This window comes from Equus quagga, chromosome 10, assembly GCF_021613505.1.
Source record: "Equus quagga isolate Etosha38 chromosome 10, UCLA_HA_Equagga_1.0, whole genome shotgun sequence".
Taxonomy (NCBI): Eukaryota; Metazoa; Chordata; class Mammalia; order Perissodactyla; family Equidae; genus Equus; species Equus quagga.
The window spans coordinates 68,625,951-68,651,268 of record NC_060276.1 but is presented as its reverse complement, the minus strand read 5'-3'; the positions used below and the strand labels follow the sequence as shown (position 1 = coordinate 68,651,268).

The following is a 25,318-nucleotide window of genomic DNA, read 5'->3' as shown; positions in this document are numbered from 1 at the left end:
TTTTACATACTTTGTTAAGGGGAAGAGTAGAGGTCCACGAAGGATGTGAGGAAATCTCTAGCACACTCCTACTTTGTTTTTTCCTTCCACTTCATTTCTCTTGGCAATCTTAACCATTTTCCCTGATCTTGTACCTAGTTTATTCCATTATCACTGTTGCTTACTCTCCTAAAGCATCGGCAAAGTTCATTTTTTTCTTTATCCTTAATGTCTATAGACCATTTCCCACCAGATTTTGAGTATCATCTTTATGTTGTTCCTGGCATTCTTCTCCTCGTAACTTTCTGTTGAGATTTTTCTACCAATCCCGCTTCTTTTTTTGTGGCTGCTTTTGTTGTCTCTTAAAGATCCTTTTTTATCTGCTCCCGTAATTCTTTCTCTCTCTACATTCCACATTAGAATTTCTCTCTACATTCTACATTAGAATTTTCTTTCCACACCCTTATATTGAAGATCCTCCCTCTTTCTATCCACTTTTCTGATTTTCTGAGAAGTCTTTCCTTGGAATCACAGGCTTCTTGTGACAGTTGATCCCCATCTGACTGCTGCTTAAACAAGCTCAAATGTTTCTGTCCTGCGGGTTTAGTCTGTCTTCTCCAGCGCACCTCCTACTTCGTTAGTTGTTTTTGTTGTTTAATTTTTTATTAATTTATCTAACAAATGTTTTGGTCTTACCTATATCAGGGGCTATGCTGGGTCCAGGGTAGTAGCATAGTACTTGTTAGTTTATAAAGTGATTTTCATATATAATCTTCATAACAATCCTGTGAGGTATAGGCCTTTTAAGTATCTCCGTTTCATAGATGAGGAAAATTAAGCTCAGTGATATTACGTAGCTTATCTAACGTCATACAATGAGTAGCAGAGCCAGTGTCATCTGAATCCACATCCTGTAGTTTCTCCACTACTGACTGTTAAAGATAGCCAGTGGGCAAACAATTATCTGTCTAATCCCGTTTGATATTCCATATTATAATTTGTTTCTATTACTGGGTTGATCTTAGATGGCACAATGGGGATGGAGAGCAGACAGGCTCGATTTTCCTTTCTTATTAGTTGTCTAAATTTCCTAGGGCTTCTCTGTATATAATTTTTGTGTTTTTACTTTTGTTAGGCGTTTGAGAACAACCTTTTTCGTGCCCCAATTTATCTTCATAAGATGCCAGAAACCGACTTCCTTATCATTCGAACAAGACAAGGGTACTATATTCGAGAATTAGTGGATATTTTTGTGGTTGGTCAGCAGTGCCCCTTGTTTGAAGTTCCTGGACCCAACTCCAAAAGGGCCAACACACATATTCGAGACTTTCTCCAGGTAAGAATGGGAGGATGGGGAGTGGGAGAGGATACACGTAAAAGGGTATATGGATTTGGGGGCACATCAGGAAAGATCAAACATAGGGGCTTAGCAGGGGAAGGGGCCTGGTGAGGACTTTTTACTTTGCCAAATAAAAAACATTTGATTTGTTGGGCAGGTTTTTATTTACCGCCTCTTCTGGAAGAGCAAAGATCGGCCACGGCGGATCCGAATGGAAGATATAAAAAAAGCCTTTCCCTCCCATTCGGAAAGCAGCATTCGGAAGAGGCTAAAGCTCTGCGCTGACTTCAAACGCACAGGTCGTCAGTTGTGACTGATTATCTGTCCTCTCTGCCTCTTTCCAAGAAAGGAGTTATGGCTTTCAGTTAAAGGATACGCATCCAGCCAATAAAATAAAAATAGAAGTTGATAGTCATCAAAAAGAGGGGGTAGCAGCTCTTCTAATTATGGAGGCTCTGATTGCTTTCTGATTTTGCCTACCAGGAGAACCAGTGTGATTGTGAAATGTCTTATATGAGATGAAGGACACCTAGCAGTAGGGGTTTTCTTGGCAGGACAGTCAGGCTAACTGTGGCCAGGCCTGATACTTTCTAGGACATTGCCTGATTCAGTCTTTGTTTGCTCTCCTTGTTGCTGTCAGTGAAAGGGCCTTTGAAATTCAAAACGATCTCATTCTCTCTGTGTGTCTTTTCTAGGGATGGACTCAAACTGGTGGGTGCTGAAGTCTGATTTTCGTTTACCAACTGAAGAGGAGATCAGAGCTATGGTGTCTCCAGAGCAGTGCTGTGCCTACTATAGCATGATAGCTGCAGAGCAGCGATTGAAGGTGAACACCTTCCTCTTAGGCACTGCTGATGCCTTTGGGGTTTTTTTCAGAGAGATGAGGATAGAGACTGTCTTCACTGGCTTAGAAATGACGCTTACGGCCGGCCCGGTGGTGCAGCAGTTAAATGCGCACGTTCCACTTTGGCGGCCCAGGGTTTGCCGGTTCAGATCCCGGGTGCAGACGTGGCACCGCTTGGCAAGCCACGCTGTGGTAGGCATCGCACATACAGTAGAGGAAGATGGGCACGGATGTTAGCTCAGGCCAGTCTTCCTTAGCAAAAAAGAGGAGGATTGGCAGCAGTTAGCTCAGGCTAATCTTCCTCAAAAAAAAAAAAGAAATCATGGTTACTAGATTATTACCAATTATTTAAAAATTCAGGGCTGGCCCCATGGCCGAGTGGTTAAGTTTGCACGCTCTGCTTCGGAGGCCCAGGGTTTCACTGGTTCCGATCCTGGGTGCCGACATGGTACCGGCTCATCAGGCCATGCTGGGGCGGCATCCCACATAGCAGAGCCAGAAAGACCTACAGTTAGAATATACAACTACGTACCAGGGGGCTTTGGGGAGAAGAAGATAAAAAAGAAGGTTGGCAACAGATGTAGCTCAGGTGCCAATCTTTAAAAAAAAAAGATTCAAACTATATGAGGTACTCTGTGTACATCAGTTCTGGGGAAAACTGCAGTGTAGCTAAATCTCAGTGGGACGGCTTAATGAGAGACTTAGGCGTATTGGTTTACTTTGAAAATGGTTGCTCGTCCATCTACATAGTGACTTGAATCTCTCTTCTTTACAAGACAGACATGTAAGCAGGGAAAGTACTTCTCAGTTGTTTTCCATAGTGTTCCAGGTGGTCAGAGATGATGCTGGTGCTGGACATGTGGTTTAGGTAGGGAAGATCTAGCTGGGGTGGGATAGCACAACTCTGTCCCACTGAGGTAGTGAGTCTGAGTTAATGAGCATCTCTATTTAGCTTCCTTATGGGCCTTTGCTACCTATGTGTCAGCTGGTAAGTTCCTTGAAATGTGGTAATGTATCTTCTGATAGCCTAAGGATATAGAATGGTGATAGATACAGCAAAGATTTTACAGAATCCATTCTCTGTGCAAAATGTGCTTTGATATTCTGTCCTTGGTATTCAGTGAAACTTGGACTTTTTGTTTTCCAACTTATTGATTGATTGATGCATGAATTTGTTCTTTTCCAGGATGCTGGCTATGGTGAGAAGTCCTTTTTTGCTCCAGAAGAAGAAAATGAGGAAGATTTCCAGATGAAGATTGATGATGAGGTAAGGCTTTACGCTAATTTTTATGAGTACATCCCATTTATCCTTTTTTTATAAAAGCTTTATTGAGACATGATTCACATACACTAAATAGCACATATTTAAAGTACACTATGATTTGATGTATGTTTATACCTGTGAAATCCTCACGACAAGATATTGAGTGTATCTGTCACCCCCAAAAGTTTCTTTGTGTCCCTTTGAAATCTCTTTCTCCTGCCTACTCCCTTTTCTCCACCCTCCTTGTACCTTGACAACCACTGATCTGGTTTTCTGTCACGATAGATTAGTTTGCATTTTCTAGAATTTTAGATAAATGGAATCATACAGTATATATTCTTTCTTTTTTTTAATTATGGTAAAATATACATAACATAAAATTTACCATCTTAACCTTTAAGTGTACGGTTCAGTAGTATTAAGTACATTCACATCGTTGTACAGCCAATCTCCAGAACTCTTTTCATCTTGCAAAACTGAAATTCTATACCCATTAAATAGTAACTCCCCATTGCCCTCTCCCCCAGCCCCTGGCAACCACCATTCTACTTTCTGTTTCTATGAATTTGACTACTCTAGGTACTTCACCTTAGTGGAATCAGACAGTATTTGTTTTTATGTGACTGGTTTATTTCATCTAGCGTAATATCCTCAAGGTTCATCCATGTTGTAGCATGTGTTAGACTTTCCTTCCTTTTTAAGGCTGAATAATTTGTATGTGTACACCGCATTTTGTTTATCCCTTCATCCATTGATGGACATTTGTGTTGCTTCCACCTCCTGGCTATTGTGAGTAGTGCTGTTATGAACTTGGGTGTGCAAATACCTCTTCCAGACCCTGCTTTCAGTTCTTTTGCATGCATATCCAGAAGTGGGATTGCTGGATCATATAGTAGTTCTATTTGTAGTGTTTTCAGGAACTTCCATACTGTTTTCCAAAGCAGGTGTCATTCTATATTCCTATCAACTGTATAATAAGAGTTCCAGTTTCTCCACGTTCTTGCCAACACTTATTTTTTGATATATGTTATGCAAATACTGTCTCCCATTCCATAGATTGCCTTTTCACTCTGTTGTGTCCTTTGATGCAGAGAAGTTTTTAATTTTGATGTGGTCTAATTTATCTAATTTTACTTTTGTTGCTTGTGCTTTTGGTTCCATATCCAAGAAATTGTTGCCAAATCCAGTGTGATGAAGCTTTTCAACTATGTTTCCTTCTAACAGTTTTATATTTTTAGTTCTTACATTAGGTCTTTGATCTGTTTTGAGTAATTTTTGTATATGATGTAAGGTAAAGGTACAACTGCATTATTTTACATGTGGATATTCTGTTTTCCCAGCACCATTTGTTGAAAATATGTATTCTTTCTTGTCTGTCTTCTTTCACTCTATAATTATGTTCTGATTCATCGAAGTTCTTGTGTGTATTGATAGTTTGTTCTTTTTTATTGCTGCATAGTATTCCATAGTATGGGTACCACAGTTTGTTAACTAATCGCCTGTCAAAGGACATTTTGGTTGTTCCCAATTTGGGGCTATTATGAGTAAAGCTGCTATGAACGTTCATGTATAAATCTTTGCATGGACATATGTTTCCTTTTTTTCTTGGGTAAATACCTAGAAATGGAATTCCTGGTCATATGGTAATTCTACATTTAACCTTTGGAGGAACTGCCAGAGTGTTTTCCACAGTGGCTGCACCATTTTACATTCTTACCAGCAATGTGTTGAGGGTTCCAGTTTCTCCACATTCTTGTCAACACTTATTATTTTCCATTTTTTTCTTTTATTTGTTATTATAGCCCTCCTACTGGATGTGAAGTGGTCTCTCATTACAGTTTTAATTTCCGTTTCCCTAGTGGCTAAGGATGTTGAGTGTCTTTTCATGTGCTTATTTATTATCCAGATGTCTTCTTTGGTCAAGTATCTGTTCATCTCTTTTGCTCATTTTTATTTTTAATAAGTTGCTTTTTTTTCTTATTACTGAGTTTTGAGAATTCTTTCTGTGTTCTAGGTCCGAGTACTTTATCAAGTATGTGATTTGCAAAGATTTTCTCCCAGTCTGTGTCTTATCTTTCAGTTGTCTTAACATTGTTTTATGAAGAACAGAAGTCCAACTAGTCAGTCTTCTCTGTTGCTTGTGGTTTTGGTATTGTATCTAAGAAATTTTTATCTAGCTCAAAGTCAGGAAGATTTTCTCTTATGTTTTTTCTAAAACTTTTATTGTTTTAGATCTTACGTTTAGATCCATTTTGAGTTAATGTTTGTATAGGGTACAAGGTATAGATTAGGGTTCCTTTTTTGCACATGAATGTACAGTTCTAGCACCATTTGTTAAAAAGTTGCATGATCTTTTGAAACAAAAATTTGATCATATCATTCTGTTGCCCAAAGACTTCCTTTTTGGGTCCTCATTTCTTTTAGGAAGAAGTTCTTAATGTGATTTACCAGGCTCTATGTGATTTGGGTCTTGTAAATACCTCTAATCTCCTCTCATCTACTGTCACTGCCCATCTTGTACTCTAAGCTCCAAACATACTAAAGTTCATTCAGTTCACTAAATTGTTTTCTGTTGAAAGAAATCTCAGAGGTTTGCAACTGCTATTCCCTCTGCCTAGAATATTTTCTCTTCACTCCTCTACCATCTGACCTTCATCTACAAGTTATAATCTGTTAGAAGCTTTTTCTGACTCTTGCCCTCACTCCTGCCCTTTATTCAGGTTGGATCATCTTCCTTTCTTTATGTACATATAGCACTTTCTACTTTCCTGTCATGGCACTCATCATGTACTATTGAATTTGGTTGGTTACTTCTCTTTCCCTCGCTGACATGAAATCCATGAGAAAGTAGTGCCTGGCATATGGTAGATACTCAGTAAATATTTGTTAGATGAGTGACTGATTATAAATGAGGTCAGATGGAGTAAGTAAAGAAGCATTGTTGTACTCTTCTTTTAAGGTTGAAGTGAAAAATGAGTGGATGTCTAATAATTTCAGAAATTAAGGATTCTGTTGAATGGCCTTCAAGAATGAGTGTTAAATAGAGTATTGGTCACTTTCTAGCTAATCATGTACACTCTTGACTGGTCTGTGTGGACAAGCACATTCCCTTTGTCTTAATGCCCTGATTATTTTGTGAGGTCTGTAAGCACTATTAAGGGTTCCAGGAGAGGACAGGCCTTTTTGACCAAACCAGTGGCAGGGGTAGAGTGGACTTTGGTTTTGTGTTGCTGGGATTGGGGCCAGTGCTTTATAAAGCATGCTTATCATCTAATTATGAGAATATATAGGCCATTCTAAAGAAGCCATTTGAGCAAATGGACAATCAAATGTCATCAGTCCAACTTACCTCCTTGAGCATCATGAGAGTGGGGGCAACATTGTCTTTGAAAACTCTCAGTGAAGCCCAAGGGACACCACTGTTGCACATATTTTTTTTTTTTTTTGAGGAAGATTAGCCCTGAGCTAATATCTGCCACCAATCCTCCTCTTTTTGCTGAGGAAGACTGGCCCTGAGCTAACATCCATGCCCATCTTCCTCCACTTTATATGTGGGACGCCTGCCACACCATGGCTTGCCAAGCGGTGCCATGTCCACACCCGGGATCCAAACCAGCGAACCCTGGGCCACCAAAGCGCAACGTGCACACTTAACCGCTGTGCTACCAGGCCGGCCCCTTGACCTCTATTTAATATCATGATTTAAGTACCACAAGAAAGAAGAACATCAGGCTGAGTACTGGGCAACTTTATGTAACTATTGGTCTTTGTGTACAGTTTAATAAAGCATCAAATTTTCCATCATTGTAGTTCTTCCAACCTTCTAAGTATGGCTAGATAGAGCAAATGTTTCCCACAGCCCTTAGAATCTTCTCCTCTACCTCAGGTTCGCACTGCTCCTTGGAACACCACAAGGGCTTTCATTGCTGCCATGAAGGGCAAGTGTCTCCTAGAGGTGACTGGGGTGGCAGATCCCACAGGGTGTGGTGAAGGATTCTCCTATGTGAAGATTCCAAACAAACCAACACAGCAGAAGGTAAGATGTCTGAATTTCTAGAAAGCGAAAATCCAAGGAGGAAGAAATGGAGATTGAGGAGTGATCCGAGATGAATGGGGCAGAGGATCTGGAAAGCAGTTAAGTTGACAGGATGACTTAGATGCCTACTATAAGGAGTTCAACTTGTTAGGTTTCTTACCTGTTTTGTTTTGTTTTGTTTTGTTTTTGAGGTAGGATGATAAGGAGCCTCAGCCGGTGAAGAAGACAGTGACAGGAACAGATGCAGACCTCCGTCGCCTTTCTCTGAAAAATGCCAAGCAGCTTCTGCGTAAATTTGGTGTGCCTGAGGAAGAGGTGGGTGTGACAGAGGAAAACTTCGAGGTTCGAGGAGCTTGTAGTGAGAGGGAAAAGCTAGGAGGCAGACATAAGGAACTATCTAGAGAATTTTGTGGTATAAGTTGTATTAGACTGGATCTCGGAGACTTCTCAGTAGTTAGCTTTCCATTTAACCTGCTTTGAGTGAGTTTTTTTTGTCTGACTCTCTAACTGTGTGCCTTGGTTTCTCCTGTGAAATCCCTGCATGATTTGTGTATATGTGTGTGTTCCTCTCTCTTTCAGATTAAAAAGTTGTCCCGCTGGGAAGTGATCGATGTGGTACGCACAATGTCAACAGAACAGGCCCGTTCTGGAGAGGGCCCCATGAGTAAATTTGCCCGTGGATCAAGGTTTTCTGTGGCTGAGCATCAAGAGCGTTACAAAGAGGAATGTCAGCGCATCTTTGACCTACAGAACAAGTGTGTTGTTTTAGTGCTGCAGAAAGTCTAAGCTAGAAAGGGGAGGGGTTGCAGACACTAGTCTATAATGAAGAGGAGACCACCTAACAATTTAGCTAGATGGTCAGGCATCTGAGATTTCAGGGTGGTATTCATAATGCTGCTAGAGTGCCTTCTCCCTTCAAGAACTTGGCAAAGGTTTTAAATGGCATGAGGTTCTAGGTTTGAGCTCTAGGTTCCCTGGCAACTTTTGTGGCCTTCTTGGGCCTGGCAGCTATCGCAAAGGTGATAGGGGACAGATAGGATTTTTTCTAAAGGCTCAGTGATGAGAGGAAAGTAATGTCCTATTAAAAATGACCAGTGTGCTAATTTGTTTCTCAAGCTTTCTCCAGGAATTCTGAAAGAGTTGCTGTACTATTTCATATTTCAAACTTGCCTTGCTGACTAAATGTCTAGGAAAACTTTGTAAAGCTTTTCTGTTAAGGGCCGCATGTCCTATTGGATTTTGAGTTTTCCTTTTTAAGATCAATTTCCCAATTTCCTACTCTTGCCTAAAACTGTATTTCTTCAGGTCTTTCTACACTTTCCTGTTTCCCCTCATCTTAATTTAACGTGATTTTTTCTCTTTTAAGGGTTTTGTCCTCAACCGAAGTCTTATCAACTGACACAGACAGCAGCTCAGCTGAAGACAGTGACTTTGAAGAAATGGGAAAGAACATTGAGAACATGTTGCAGAATAAGAAAACCAGCTCTCAGCTATCACGTGAACGGGAGGAGCAGGAGCGGAAGGAACTACAGCGGATGCTACTGGGTGAGGGTAGTGGCTTCACAGACAGACAGACAAGAAAGAGGAAGATCGAAAAAGTATAAATAACTGAACACTAATAACTGAGGCAAAGCTGGAGGCAGAAGTAGGGGATGAGTGTAGAAAAGTCTGTAGGTGAGGTAGAGAGATTACTGCAAACTGGACTCTAGGTTTGTCCGTGGGACACAAATTGAAGAGATGCTGCCAATCCACTACTGTCTCTGATGTATCAGGCCTGACTGAGCCAGGGCTCTCAGTGCTGTACATCAAGTGAGCTTTCTGGGCATTTGTCCTACAGGGTAAGAGTGTTTAATACAGAATCCATGGATGAATTTGGGGGGTTGTTCTTGAACCCTCTGAAATCACATGTAAATTCTGTTCAGATGTGCCTTTTCTGAGGAGAAGATCATGGCTTTCAGAAGATTCTCAAGGGTGTCTTAGACCTTAGAAAGTGAAAAATTACCAACCAAAAATTGCAGAAGTTGAGGGTGGGGATGATAAAGGCCTGAACTGGCTTAGGATATGGACATTGAGAATGAAAAGAGGAGAAAAGTCAAGGTGACCTTAAGATTTCGCTCTGGGCTTGCTAGAAAGATGGTGGTACCATTGGTTAAAGTAGTACATGTCAGAGAAAGGAGCAGGTTTAAGAAGGGAAGGTGTAATGTGTGGAGTTCGAGGTCCCCATGATACTTTCCAGCATAGACGTCAGGCAGGCAGTTGGAAACTTGGATGTGGATACTGAAAGAGAGGATAAGGCTGAAGATGAAGATTTAAATGACTATTCTCACTCATAATAGTCTTTCCTTTGTTTTCTCCTCTCTGTGAAAGCTTTGCGTAATTTTCTTGTTCTGACCGCTTTATAAAGATGTCATAAAGCCTTTCCCCCAGTGTGGTCCTGGACCAGCAGTGTCTATATCACATGGGAGCTTGTTAGAAATGCAGAATCTCAGACCTCACCCCAAACCTACGGAATTAGAGTCTGTATTTTAACGAGATCCTCAGTTGATTCCTCTTCATTCATATTAAAGTTTGAGAAGCATACTCTAGGCCTTAAGACTGGACGTTTTCTGTGGTGCCATTTTTTCCCTTGGGTGCTTTTTTTTAATGTGATCATCAACTACTTCCTGCTTGCACTTTCCTCTTGCACTGTTGTTCAGAGGAATCAGAATACAGCTACTGCTCTTCTCTCCCCTAGAACAAACATGTAGTTCTTTGAGATCCTTTCAGAACTTTTTGTACTTAAAAAATGGGAACATTGGCAGTGGTCGAATGAAGTCAGGAAAGGACAAAGCAGTGTGTTCTTGGGGCTGGTGGTGACTTTGGTGCTTTCTGTAGAACCATAGTTTTGTGGTATGTTGAGCTTCGAGGTCTCCACTCAACCCCAAGAAAATGGCCATTTAGGTGGTAGGGGGAATGTGTGGAAATCTTTTTCTGCCTTGCAGCAGCAGGTTCCGCAGCATCAGGAAACAATCACAGAGATGATGACACAGCTTCTGTGACTAGCCTTAATTCTTCTGCCACTGGCCGTTGTCTCAAGATTTATCGCACATTTCGAGACGAAGAGGGGAAAGAGTATGTTCGCTGTGAGACGGTCCGAAAGCCAGCTGTCATTGATGCCTATGTGCGCATACGGACCACAAAGGATGAGGAATTCATGTGAGTTTGACTCACCACTTAGCCAGTGTGATAAGGAGAATGATGATAATACTGGGGAATAAGAGTGAGGGCAGGTGTTTGAGTTTTAGTGACAGGGTTCTGCACAGTTGTCCCTGGAAGTCTATGTTAATTGGGAACCATCTTGCTTTTAGATCTTTGGGTTTTAACAGAGCCAAATCACAGGGAGAATTCCAAATTTGCGGCAAAATAAAGGCATGTTTTCGGTTCCATCTGGGTCCTTTGTATTTCAGTTGGTTGGTTGGCAAAAATCCCAGGGATAACTCAGGACTTCTCATTCTGAGAGAGACCTCTCTGCAAAGGGGAGGCTAATGAGTGGGGGTGATGGGAATGCCAGGTAGCCCCTTTTCTTTCAGTCTGAATGGATTACTTGAGTTCTCAGATGTTTAGCTATTGGGACAGTCTTCTTGGTTTAAGTTTGCTTATGGTCCTATGATATTTTTTTTCCCCCTCTGTTATTCAGTCGAAAATTTGCCCTTTTTGATGAACAGCATCGAGAAGAGATGCGAAAAGAACGGCGGAGGATTCAGGAGCAACTGAGGCGGCTTAAACGGAACCAGGAGAAGGAGAAGCTTAAGGGACCTCCTGAGAAGAAGCCCAAAAAAATGAAGGAGCGTCCTGACCTAAAAGTCAGTATAACAAAGCAAAGGAAGAAAGCATACCTTCTCCCTTAGCTTTTAGCATCCTCCCTTACTGGGAATGAGGGCAGTATTGTGGAAAGCTAGTTTGAAGTGATGTGGCTATTTGGGTGGTATCAGCGCTAGTGTGACTACCGACAACACCCCAGCTAATCTGGTATCACTGGGTATCATTTTATACTTTATTAGAAATATTTTTCTAGGGGTTGAGATAGGTTTGGTGGATTTTTTTACATGTGCATTTATGTACATATATACGTATACACACATCTTGCTTTTAAATTCTATATATTAAAAGAAACAACAGAAAAAAACATACTGTACAGGTTGCTTTTTATAACTTAGGTAGGATTGCAGATATTACTGTGCAATATAACTGTAATGTGCACTGTAAAATGAGGCAGCTTTGGAATAGTGGAAAGAGCCATGGACTTGGAAGCAAGATCTGGCTTCAGGTTTTGGTTCTGCCATTTAATAGCTCTATGACCTAAACCTCTCCAAACCTGTTTTCTATAAAATGATACCTGTCACACAGTGGTGTTGTCTTAAGTGATAGAATGCATGGGAAGCACTTGATAAACTATAAAGTTCTCAACAAATGTAAACTGCTGTTAACATGTACTGAGGTGGATGTTTTACTGTTCCTTTCTTGTATATGATATTATATACATAAGATACAGTATTGACCCCATTTTACAAATGAATCTGAAGGCAGCTGCAACACTGAGATGTAGACTTGGTATTATTGAGCCTTTTTCTTGGAGCTGGGAATATGTTTGTGCCAGCTGCCTCTGCTGCTGGATGCAGCCTTGGTCTTCCAATGGCCTTTCTCCTGTGTATTTAATATTTTTGTAGTTTACAAGTTAAATTGGGAATGGAAATCCTCTCCCTTTTCTTCCTCACTTGATTTTTAAAGAAATGTGCAGTCTCTGAATTTCATTTTATTTTTCATGTGTAATTTCCATAACGTGCTTCTGTCTAGTGGCTTTTGGTTGAAAGGTGTATAACAATTCTGTTAGAACAAGAGTTCTGAGCTTGCCTTTGTTTCTCTCTTGCCTTGTATGTCTTTCTTAAAGCTAACATCATGCAGCCTGCTTACTTTTGACATATTGGTACTTTTTCCTTTTGCAGCTGAAATGTGGGGCTTGTGGTGCCATTGGGCACATGAGGACAAACAAATTCTGCCCCCTCTATTATCAAACAAATGCTCCACCTTCCAACCCTGTTGCCATGACAGAAGAGCAGGAGGAGGAGTTGGAAAAGACAGTCATTCATAATGATAATGAAGAACTTATCAAGGTTGAAGGGACCAAGATTGTCTTGGGGAAACAGCTAATTGAGAGGTAAGGGATAACAGACAGTGCTGCAGGAGAGATCTGTGAGAGGTTGGTGATATTGATACGTGGTTGGGGTAGATGTGTGATGTGTTCTCTGAACTGGAACTAAGGGCATAGGAACTTTGATGGATTTTCCTCAGTAATTGTTACAAGGAATGAAAATTACAGTAATGAGTAAAGCACTCATTAAGCTCCACCACTTGCCCTTGGGCATGCTACCTAACTGTTCTTATTTACAACTTAACTAACTTTCCTTATTTACAAAATAAAATCACCCTTACAGGGCAGTTATGAAGAAAAGCTAAAGAGACTAAAGCATGTTGTCCACTGCCTGGCATATGGTAGATATTCTTCCTGTTCTACTTCCAGGCACTGGTAATATTTGTAAGGTCCCTGATCTGAGTGTTCTGATAAGGGACTGTCTGAAAGGATTAAGGAGACATGAAGTGTGCTTATATCTACCTGTCTCTTGCCCTCAGAGAATTTAATAGATAATCAAGTGGAGAAGTTTTTAAATTAAAAAAAAAATTTCCCCTAAGTTTTTAGTTTGAAAACTGCCAACCTACAGAAAAGTTGAAAGAATAATACAATATACTGTTCCTCTGAATTCACCAACTGTTAACATTTGTCACATTTGTTTCATCTTTATATATCTAAAACTTTTTCTTTTCAGCTAACCATCTGGATATAAGTTGCAGGCACCATGACGTTTCGCTCATAAATTCTTTAGCACACATCTCCTAAGAATAAGGATATAACAACATGATACTATTATTGTACCTAAGAAAATTAACATTAATTCAGTAGTATCTAATAATCAATCCTTATTCAAATTTCTCCCGTTGTCTCAATGTTCTTTATTGCCTGCCCCCCTGCCCCCAACTTGGGATTCAATCCCAGTTCAAACGTTAAGTATTTTGAGTGTCTCTTAATCTAGGACTATTCTCCCCACCTTTTTTGTTTTTCATGACATTGAATTTTTTTAAAGAGTCCAAGCCAATTGTGTCATAAAATATTCTGCATTCTGGAATAGTCTGATTGTTTTCTCATTGATTATATTCATATTAAATGTCTTCAGCAAGATTACTACGTAGGTGTTACTGTGTACTAGGTACACCACATCAGGAAGCACATAATGTCAGGCTTTCTCCCTGTTTGGTCATGAAGTGGTGATCCCCAGATCCCTCTATATTAAAAGTGTTTTTCCCTTTGTAATTAATATGTGGATGAGTATCTTGTTCCGTAACAGTCTTTCTCTCAATAGTTTTAGCATCTGTTGATGATAATTGCCTAACTCAGTTATTACGTTAAGGGTTGCAAAACAGTTTCTGATTCTAGCATTCTTTCTACATTAACTGGTATTCTATAAAGAAGAGCTTCCTCTCCCTTTTTGTATGAGTATTACCATGGATTCTTAAATTCTTTCCTTTGTAAAGTTAATGTATTACAATTTGTTAGCATCATTATTTATTTTGATGCCCATGTTGTCCCAAATTTGACTCCTTCAGGCCAGAAACTGTGTGCTTTTGAAATGACCCTATAAATCTTTGAGAACTTTTTTGCTTTCTGGCACAGGATGTTTCAGGTTCTCCTGGAAATTTCCCTGTCCCAGACCTAGAATCAGCCATTTCTCCAAGGAACCCTGGTTCCTTTTATTGGGGAATGATATTAGAAACCACGATCTAGATGTTAGGTAGACTCATTGCCACTGAAATGTCATTGCTTCTAGGCTCTTAGTGTATAGAACTAGGAAATATACATATGTTGTAAATCACAACTTCATATCGATACCTCCAATTCAAATTGTATCTACAGGTTCTTCCTCATCTTCCCCCATTTCATATTTGTATCCTTTCTCTGGTTCCCAGCATCAATATATTTTTTCATTTGCTCTGTCCTATGATATGTACAAAATAGTTTGAGAATTACAATAACAATACCACTGCCAACAACAAACCTATGAAGTAGATTCAAAGTGTTTTCTGTAGTTTGTTGTCCTTGGACTACATGCCATTGAAGTTGTACAGTCAGGGTATTATATTTGAAATATATTTGAATTCTTTTTTGTGTGTAATTTTTAATCAATTTGATATACAGTTATATTCATTTGTTTCTGTTTCTATTAAGTTTTGGGTTCTTTTTTCCATCCTTGTTGATTTAATTTATCAGTATCTATAATAGTCATGCTTTGAAGCACATTAGAAAAGGAAAATGTAGTATGTTGATCTCCTACAGTGGGAGGGAAGAAAGTGGATGGGCTTTTAATGATTGAGGGAAACTCGAACCAGTTTTTCTTTTCAAACCAGTTTTTAATTTCTTCCTTGTTTTCATTCTGAATAAGTTTCCTAGCCCTTTAGCCCTAAGATAGAATGTTGGAGCTAGAACGATTCTTGAAATTCCTTTAGCCTAGTTCCCTTATCTTCCAAATAGGAAACAGGTGAAATTGTGATTTGCCTAGTTCTTTATTAATTTGGAGATCCTGTGAGGCCTTGCCTGATCTGAGCCTTAGAATGTGGGTGTCTGGCCTTTGGTTTGGCTTTTTCCTCCCCAGGCTCATGCTCAGTTGCTTTTTTTCTGAGGACTAGAAATAGGGACTTCATGCTATGAAACTGTTATTGATTGCAGTGCAGATGAGGTTCGCAGAAAATCTCTGGTTCTCAAGTTCCCTAAACAGCAACTTCCTCCTAAGAAGAAACGACGAGTTGGAACCACTGTTCACTGTGACTATTTGAATGTGAGTATCTGCATTGGTTCTTTCTGACCAGATGGGGTTCTCATTGATTCTCTCCCAGGCCTCTAAGCCACAGCTCTGACACGGCCTTAGAGTCTCCCTTTGGCCTTGCCCTGAAAATTGTGTATACTGTTCATTACAAAATTAAATAAGTATATGTTTAATATATTTAGCTAGCTAGAAAGTATTATTTGTTTATTTTATCTAAAGAAGCATTTTGATTTCTTGTTTCTCCTTAGAGACCTCATAAGTCCATCCACCGGCGTCGGACAGACCCCATGGTGACATTGTCATCCATCTTGGAGTCTATCATCAATGACATGAGAGATCTTCCAAATGTGAGTTTATTGCATTCATATCTACAGTAGGGATGGCAAGGCCCTTTGTTCTGTCTGTGATTTCAGAGAGAAGGCAGTAGAGTATAGTCCTAGGTACCTGGAACTCCTAATTCTTTGGGATGTAGTTTTTTGGGTTTTTTTTTTTTTAGCAGCTTAGTAGAGGAAACCGTCAGCCCTGCTCCATCTAGAAAGATTCCTTTGAGAGTTGATGGCCAGGTAGAGAGTTAAGATGTAAGAGAGTCTTCAGGAAGTGGCTCCGGCAAGTGTTCTTTGCTCATGGATGGTGCTGGCTCTTATTTGCACAGACATACCCTTTCCACACTCCAGTCAATGCGAAGGTTGTAAAGGACTACTACAAAATCATCACTCGACCAATGGACTTACAAACACTCCGTGAAAATGTGCGTAAACGCCTCTACCCATCTCGGGAAGAGTTCAGAGAGCATTTGGAGCTAATTGTGAAGAATAGCGCAACCTACAATGGTAAGAATCACCTGTTCCTTGACTGCAAAGGTCACTTTCAGATCTTTCTTTGTCCTTTACTAGTCGTAAATTCAGATTAGATTGGACTGACTGAAAAGACCTGCAATATATTAGGGCATTTTGGGGTTTTGAAAATCAGGTAGTAAACATTTTAGTCATTTAATAAATATTGCTTCTTTTTATTAACACTTTTTAATGTATCCTCTAGAGAATTTGGAGTCTGTCTGTTGAAATGAAACAGTTGCATGGGGAGCAGTGGGAGGAAGAAGTGGGTCTAGGGAAATAGAAGGGAGAGGCATTTGATGTGGATGGAACCTGTGTACCATATGTGCCTGTTATGACCGTATTTGCTGTATGTGAATCTTTGATTTGATCTACAAATCTGTTATATGTCTACTTTGCTCAAAAGCTGCAAAGGCAAGGAAGAAATCTGTTTTCTGAGTCTTGAAGAGGGGGAAACAATACAGCTTCTGCATGTAAAGGATGAAGTTTTCTGGTTTCCCGTTGTATCCTGAGTACATATAAGTGTAGAGCTTAAGAGTACAGACAGAGTATGAATCATGGCTCTGCCACTTATTAATTGCGTTACCTTAGACAAGTTATTCACCCTCATGTAGCCTCTTTAGTTTTCTCATCTGTAAACGTGGGACAATAGTAGTACCTAGGTTTTAAGACCTTTCATAAACAGGCCTGACCCATTTATCTAGTCTCATCTCCAATGACTGCCTCCCATACCTACTATAGACTTCTGCCACACTCAGCGTTATATTTCACTAACTATCCTATGCTGTTTCTTCATGTCTTTGCACAGTCTTTGCCCTCTGTCTGGAATACCCTTTCTTCCCTTTCAGTGGTGAATTGCCATTCATATTTCCAGACCAACTCATATCATCCCTTCATGAAAACTTATTCAAATTCCCTAAAATATCCATTTTTCGATTCTCTGTGCCCCCCATCACAATTAAGTCAACTTTTATAGCTCTTACTGTGTTTATATATAATTATTTATATATCTGATTCTCCCACCACTTTGTGACCTCCTAGAGAAATTCTCTCTTATTCATCTCTGTATTCCCAGGGCCTAGGAGAGTGCTGGGCACATTCAAGGGAAGAATAAGTTTGTTAGGCCCAACTGTCATTCAAGTTGCAAAGCTAAATACTTAAACAAAAATCAGATTGGAGGGGGAATTGGGAAGATAAGAGTTGACTTTGAAATTATAGAGCTTAAGATACCTGTGGGTCATTTAGGTGGAGATATTAGTAAAAAATTGGAAATTTAAAAGTTGTGACTTTCTCACAGCCTTACATCCCCTTCTACCTCAATCTTCTTTCTTTTTCATACCTGACTGCTGATGATAGTACTCATAGTACTACCAGCCAGCCCTGGTGGTCTGGTGTTTAAGATTCGGTGCTCTCACTGCCACAGCACAGATTTATTTCCTGGTCAGGGAACCACCCCACCTGTGTGTTGGTTGTCATACTGTGGCAGCTGTATGTTGCTGTGATGCTGAAAGCTATGCCACCAGTATTTCAAATACCAGCAGGGTCACCCATGCTGGACAGGTTTCAGTGGAGCTTCCAGACTAAGTCAGACTAGGAAAAAGATCTAGCTATCCACTTCCAAAAAAATTCACCGTGAAGACTCTGTGAATAGCAGTGGAGCATTGTCTCATATAGCACCGGAAGGTGAGATGACAGTGCAAAAAAGACCAGGCAGGGTTCTGCTCTGCTGTACACAGGGTCGCTAGGAGTCGAAATCGACTCCACAGCACTAACAACAAAGTAATACTACCAGTGGCACCAAGTGCTTTACTTGCATTAGTTTCTTCATTTCACCATAAGAAATCTCTGAAATGGGTACTACTGTAATCCTCATTTTATAGAGGAACAGACAGGTAAATCACACTGCTAAAGAGTGGCAGAGATGTGAATCGAGATATAGCTAGCTGCAGAGCTTGTGCTCTTAACCACCATACTCCATATACTCTTCTCCACTTGTTCTCTTCTCCTTCACACCTCTCAGAACCCCACAGTTGCCTTCTGCAGGACCTTTAGCAACCTCCTAATTGCTGGATCATGTGGCCACATTTCAGAAGTATCTTTTATTTGAACAGCTTTATTGAGATATAATTCTCATACCATACAATTCACTCCTTTAAAGTGGTCAGTTTAATGTGTATTATCCATGTTATAACATGTATCAATACTTCATCCTTTTTTATTACCACATAATATTCCATTGTATAAACATACTCCATTTTTAAAATCTGTTTATCAGTTTATGGACATCTGGGTTTTTTGTACTTTTTGGCTAATATAAATAATGCTGCTGTGAACATTTGTATGCAGCCTTTGTGTGGACATTTGTTTTCATTTCTCTTCGATATATACCTGTGAGTGGAATTGCTGGTAACACATGGTAACTCTGTGTTTAACTTTTTGAAGAACTGCCAAACCGTTTTCCAGAGCAACTGCACCATTTTACAATCCCACCAACAATGTGTAAGGGTTCCAATTTCTCCACATCTTTGTCAACACTGTTATTGTCCATCTTTTTTTATTCTAGCCATCCTAGTGAATGTGAAGTGGTATCTTATTCTGCTTTTGATTTGAACTTCCCTAATGACTAATGATGTAGAGCATCTTTTTCCCCCCAGTTTTATTGATATAATTGACATACATCACTGTAGAAGTTTAAAGCGTACAGTGTAATGGTTTGACTTACATATATTGTGAAATGATGACTGCAGTAAGTTTAGTTAGCATCTGTCATCTCATATGGATACGATGAAAAGAAAAAGCGCAAAATAAAGTTTTTTTCCTCGTTGTTCTCGTGATGAGAACTCTTAGAATTTACTTTCTTAACAACTTTCATGTATACCATACAGCAGTGTTAACTATAGTCCTTGTGTTGTATATTACATCCCTAGTACTTATTTATCCTATCGCTGGAAGTTTGTTCCTTTTGACCACCTTCCTCCATTTCCGCCTTCCCCCACCCTTTGCCTCTGGTAACCACAAATATAATCTCTTTTTCTATGAGATTGATTTTTCCCCCCAGATTCCACATATAAGTGTGATCATGCAGTGTTTGTCTTTGACGTTGAGCATCTTTGCATGTGCTTAGAAGTGTCTTTCTCGAACTTTAGTGTATTTGGCACTACTGACCACTTGTTTCTCCTTGATGCTCTCTTCTCCCTTTTCCAGGAATACTTTCTCTAATCACTTTCTACCTTTTTCATTCTCCTGACTTCAGCTACCATGTATCCATTGATATCACTTTCTCCAACACATACCTCTCTTCTGAGCTCCATACTCATGTTTCCAGTTGCTGTGAAACATGTCCATTTTCCAGTGCCCTACTGGTAACTCTTTACCTGATTGTCTTTTTAGATGATGATATTACCATCCATCTAGTTGTCGACCTAGAAATATTAGTCATCGTTGATTCTCCCCTTTTCCCCCACACTCATGGTTCACTAAGTCCCATAAATTGTATCTTCTAAATTTTGCTGGAACACATCCCCTTCCTTTCAGTTTCTATTGCTACTATCTTAGTTGAAGCCCTCGTCATCTCTTGTTTGATGTGTTACAACAGCTTCCAGACTTTCCCTCTGCTGTTTCCCTTAATTCTTCACTCTATTGACAGGGTATTTTTTTCTAAAACACAAATTTGAAAAATTACTCTCCAGCATAAAATCTTCGGGGGCTTTCTATTGCCTGTGAGACCTTTGTAACATGGCCCCTCCTGCCTCTCCAAGTTCCATTCATTTCCTTTTTCTCCTCCACACATACCTGTATTCCAGTTCTTCCAAACTACTTATGGTTCCTGTTGTGAAGTGTGCTGCTTCATGTTTCTGTGAATTTGCTTACTTCTGTGTCTTTGCATACTTTTTTCTCCCTCTGGAATGTCTTTCTACCCTATTGTCTACCTGATGGACTTCTACTCTTCATTAATGACATTGCTCAAATGTCAGTCACAACAAGCCTTCCCTACTCCTCCCCTGTACACAGATTTAATTGTTGTAAAACAGCTCACAACATATTTCATAAATAACCCCTCCATATTTCGTAGCAACCAGTACATTCCTCTATTGTGCTTTTCTTAACTCAATTTTTAAAACTTTATTATGGAAATTGTTAGGCATATACAGAAGTAGAGAGAAGAGTAAATAAACCTCAGTGCACCTATTCACCCAGTTCAGCAATTCCCAGCACATGGCTGATCTTGTTTATAGTTTAGTCTGCATTTCCAGACATCGTATCATTTCGTCCAGGGATACTTGAAGCACTTATGCTCTGTCTTGCAGTGATTTATTTTCATGTCCTTCTCTTTGACAAAACCAAGAACTGTCTAAGATAGGAACTGTGTCTTATTTTCCCTTTATTCTCATCATTGAATACATCACAGGCAGTCATTAAACATTTGTTGAATGAATAAGTGAATGCTAAATTAATTAGTAGTTGAGACTAGAACTGAGGTTTAGACTCTGGGGAACACTTATAGAAAAGAATAGACAGAGGAAGATAATGAAGCAAAGGGTACTGAGGAGAAATAGAATTACTGTCTAGATGAAAATGTTTTAACTATCCCTATGATGAGCTTAAATTAAGGCAGCCATAGCAGAGAGTGTAGGAGAGAGTTCGAGGATTTTCTGGAGCTCTCTTATGGATTTTAGGGAAACTAAAGCGATAGTCTGAGGTGGAATAGAGCTTCTTTTATGACAAAGGCTTTGTATTAGCTGTATGTTGGGAGGACATCACAAACCATAAGTTCTACAAACAAAATTATAGTCATAAGTTTTATATGCTAAGTATGGAAAGATTATAAATCATGCATTGATCTCCTCAGCCATCCTTAAACAAATTATCGTTCCCCATCCATAGTCTCATTTTCAAGGTATTCAAGGCAGCAGTATAACAGTAGTGTTACCATGTGTAGATATACACAAATAAGGAAGAGAGTTAAAATTAGTTGATTGAACCATATTCTATATCTGCTATGTGTTAGGCACTGAAAAATGAAGATAAGACTGGTATGTTTGTGTAACCCAGCAGTTAGGCTGGTGCCTGGCACATATTTAGGTGCTTAAGTAAACGTGTTAAAAGTCTGGAGGGGTGTTGGCAGCTCTTGGCTCCCATTTGTAATGGTCCCATCTCTTATTGTTCCTCTGTAATTTAGGGCCAAAGCACTCATTGACCCAGATCTCTCAATCCATGCTGGATCTCTGTGATGAAAAACTCAAAGAGGTAAGACATTTAAAATAAGAGAACAGGGGCTAGCCCCGTGGCGGAGTGGTTAAGTTCGCGCGCTCCGCTGCAGGCGGCCCAGTGTTTCGTTGGTTCGAATCCTGTGCGCGGACATGGCACTGCTCATCAAACCACTCTGAGGCAGCGTCCCACATACCACAGCTAGAAGGACCCACAACAAAGAATATACAACTATGTACTGGGGGGCTTTGGGGAGAAAAAGGAAAAAAAATAAAATCTTTAATAAAAAATAAGAGAACAACAGTGGAATTTGAAAGTGGCAGGTAGCAGGGTTGAGAAAGTAGGGAATGTAACAGAAGGAATGTGGGAGTAGCAGATCTTTGGTATGTTAGAGTCTTGAAGGGAGCTTAGGAATCATATAGTCCAGTCCGTTCCTTTTGTAGATAGAAAAACTGAGGTCCATGGAAGAAAATGACTTGCTCTGGGCATCATGACTGAATAGTAGAGCTAGGATTAAAATCTAGAACCCACACAACTCTTTAGAAAGGGCCAAGGAAAGTGACTTCCCAAGAAGTCAGCTGGAGCTAAGAGATTGTGTTTTGGCAGGGAAGAATTTTAACTTTTAAAAAGATAATCTATATTCCATCCTCTCACCAAAAAAAAAAAAAAAAAAAAAGACGCTTTATAAGCTTACAAAAATACAAGTATGATAATAATGTTAATATTGAGGTAAACAGATCATAAAGGAGGATAACCAGTGACCAGTAAACATGAAAAGATTCTCAACTTGATTGATAATTGGAGAAATGCAAATTTAAACCATGATTAGATACCACTACATAGCCACCAGAAAGGCTAAAATTTAAAAAGACTTAAAAAAACCCACTGACAACACTAAGTGTTGGTGAGGATATGGAGCAGTTGGAACACAAATTTCTTCCTCGTACAGTCTGAAATGAATTTATTGCATTAGATTTCCCTTACACAAAAGTCGCTAATCAGCAATAATGTGTTCAGTGTTTTTAGCCATAGTTTTACAGCAAAACAAGTGTGTAATATTAAAACCTAACTCGGTGAAGATGTTTTTGTTCTGGGAGCTAAGTTCTTGATGCCCAGGGATGTATATTTTTGGTGATCTACAAGAATAGAAGATAGAATACCTAAAGGAGTGGTTGGTACCTCCCTTTTCATCCTTTTACTGGAATATCATTTCTCTTATCTGACCTTTTTGCCTGGAACTGAATAATTGACAATTCAGTTAGACTTTTTGGGGTGAGGGCAATAGACAACTGAACCTTAAATTATCCTTAATTTTCTTTGGTGATCACACCTCAGGGAAACTTCTACCTTTCCTTTTTGTTTCATGTCAGAAAGAAGACAAATTGGCACGTTTGGAGAAAGCCATCAACCCCTTGCTGGATGATGATGACCAAGTGGCATTTTCTTTCATTCTGGACAACATTGTCACCCAGAAAATGATGGCAGTTCCAGATGTGAGTGATCTCTATGCTAAATCTTGTGAGATGGTGTAGGGGAAATGACAGGATGATAGGCTGCACATGTGTATGTATGTTGGGGAGTCTGGAGGGGTGGTGTTTGTCAAGTCAAACTGGTGTATAATTTTAACAACCGACCTTTTAGCTTTATGAGTGTGTTATCATTGAAATCAAAGAGGCCAGGAATTTGTGGATATAAAAGGGTGTTTTCTTGTTGTTGGCATTCGGTATTTGAATGCTCCTGAACAGCCCGGGACAGAAATTAGGATGCCAGCTAATGGGAGGCTTTAGATTTAGAGGTGCTTCTTGACAAATGACAGTATGATAATTACTCAGTGTTTGTTTTCTTTTGTTTCATTTTTTGTCTTTTGCAACTTTATGGCAGGGCTGCCATGTTGATTCTCTGTATCATTTGTTGTATTGATCCTCCCTAGGAATTCTGAACTGAGTTTCCTTTTGTGTTGTAGGCATGTGTTGTGTATGTGTAATGCTATAAAACTTCTGCATGGGACTAGGGAATAAGAAATTTTAATTGTGAATATAGGGCAGGAGTTCTCACCTTATCAGGGCATAGGAACCCTTAAAGGAATCCATGAACCTCTTAAATTATATGTAAAGTTTTGTGTGGTGATGTGTCTTTGTGACCCAATGAAGGTTGAGAATCTCTGGGGTAAAGAATGGTTTCCATTTAATTTCTCATGCTTTCTTTTTACTAGTCTTGGCCATTTCATCACCCAGTTAATAAGAAGTTTGTTCCAGATTATTACAAAGTGATCGTCAGTCCAATGGATTTAGAGACTATACGTAAGGTAAGTGATTTGATCTAAAGTGTCCTTTTGGAATCAAGTAACTTTGTACATGTATCTAAGTCCCTGATTCTTTAATCACAGAATATCTCCAAGCACAAGTATCAGAGTCGAGAGAGCTTTCTAGATGATGTCAACCTCATTCTGGCCAACAGTGTTAAGTACAATGGTGGGTATTTCTCCTTTCTTTTCTCTTTTTCCATCAATCTATCCATCCAACATTAGTTGGCATTGTTAAAATTTAAGTGCGTAAAGCAGCCTTGAGCAGTGATAGCAGAATCAGTCAAGTGACTTGCTCTGCTGCCTTTTTTTTTAAGCAGGCACATATTTTAGTGTGTGTTTTGTAAAGTTTGCTAATAGCTTTTAATGATGAAAAAGCAGTACACATTTAGTTTTTAAACTTTGCAAAGCACAGGGAAATGAGATGAAAATAAAAATCAAATGGATATTACTTTAGGCTTTGAGCCATCACTGCTTTCCATGAGATGTGGAAACTCACCTATGACCCAGGCCCTTAGGTGGAGCTTAGGCAAATGTGTGGCTATAGACCACAGTGAGCTTCCTCGGAGCATGGAGTTTTTTCTCAGTGCATGAACTTGTTGAATAATATATGCCAGGTTCTGTACTAGCTACTTAATCTACTGATGGGAAAGACATAGTCACCATCCTCACGTAATTCACAATCCAGTTGTTGGAGAGAGACAGTTAAAATGCAGCTTGACAAGGGCTGTATTAGAAGGATGTACAAAGTGCACTGGAGGAGAAGGAGTACCTTCACGTAAGAGTTAGGGAAGGCTTCACAAACAAGCTAATAAAGTTCAGTTTTGAATGACTCACTTGTTAAGTACCCATTGATTAAGTACCTAACATGTGCTGGTGCTGAGAAATGCTACAAATATAAAATTAGATATGGTCCCTGCTCCTGAATTGGTTGTAGTTTAGTTGGGGGAATGGAAAAGAAAAATTAGGGAACTTAAATATTACAGTAGATACATGCATGGAGTGCCAGAGGAACATGGAAACAGGATGTCTAAATCACAGTGGGATAAGAGGAAGCTTTCTGGAAGAGAGTTTTCTTACCCTGAGTTCTAAAGGGTCAGTGGAGTTTGCTAGGCAAAGAATGTGGAGGAGAAAACGTTCTAGACAGACAGAACAGCAATATGTAAGGACAGTGAGGCCTGAAATTACATTATAGGCTTAAGAAAGAAGTTGTTGAGGTTTCAGTTAAGTGTCCACGTTGGTGAATGACTGGTTATGTGTAGAGAGGCAGATAGGAGTCAAATTATAGAGGGCCTTGTGTGCTGTATGCCATAGTTAAGAGTTTGCTTTATCCTAAGTGGGAAGGCATTGAAGGAATTAAGCAGCAAACTGACAATCCCATGTAACTCCTTAAGCAAAAGAGAAGGAGCTAAGGGCATTTGAGAGAATTGCCTAGCATACTGAGGTCTCACCTAAAACTCCACATGATTTTATGACTTTTCTCCCACAATATTCAGCAGCCCAAGTAGTATGGCTGTGAGTTTGCCAGGTAGAAGGGACAGAGAATTGGAGGGAGGAAGTGAAGGAGGAGACAACCAGAAAGACAGATGAGGAAATGGACATT

The 25,318-nt window shown here is 39.6% G+C and overlaps 1 protein-coding gene across 4 annotated transcripts in view; it reads left to right on the top strand.

Annotated features, from left to right (window-relative positions):
* The window catches only part of TAF1 (TATA-box binding protein associated factor 1), a 71,465-nt gene that overhangs the window by 13,044 nt on the left and 33,103 nt on the right, over positions 1-25,318 (top strand). For all 4 annotated transcript variants that reach the window (XM_046673042.1, XM_046673040.1, XM_046673041.1 and 1 more), the window contains 18 exons: positions 1,115-1,315; positions 1,476-1,617; positions 2,014-2,144; positions 3,349-3,429; positions 7,313-7,462; positions 7,658-7,777; positions 8,042-8,217; positions 8,829-9,007; positions 10,444-10,657; positions 11,139-11,304; positions 12,445-12,656; positions 15,276-15,384; positions 15,621-15,719; positions 16,025-16,202; positions 21,385-21,452; positions 22,784-22,906; positions 23,626-23,718; positions 23,800-23,884. In XM_046673042.1, coding sequence (XP_046528998.1) covers positions 1,115-1,315; positions 1,476-1,617; positions 2,014-2,144; positions 3,349-3,429; positions 7,313-7,462; positions 7,658-7,777; positions 8,042-8,217; positions 8,829-9,007; positions 10,444-10,657; positions 11,139-11,304; positions 12,445-12,656; positions 15,276-15,384; positions 15,621-15,719; positions 16,025-16,202; positions 21,385-21,452; positions 22,784-22,906; positions 23,626-23,718; positions 23,800-23,884 — 2,527 coding nt within the window. The remainder of the gene's footprint in view (positions 1-1,114; positions 1,316-1,475; positions 1,618-2,013; positions 2,145-3,348; positions 3,430-7,312; positions 7,463-7,657; positions 7,778-8,041; positions 8,218-8,828; positions 9,008-10,443; positions 10,658-11,138; positions 11,305-12,444; positions 12,657-15,275; positions 15,385-15,620; positions 15,720-16,024; positions 16,203-21,384; positions 21,453-22,783; positions 22,907-23,625; positions 23,719-23,799; positions 23,885-25,318) is intronic.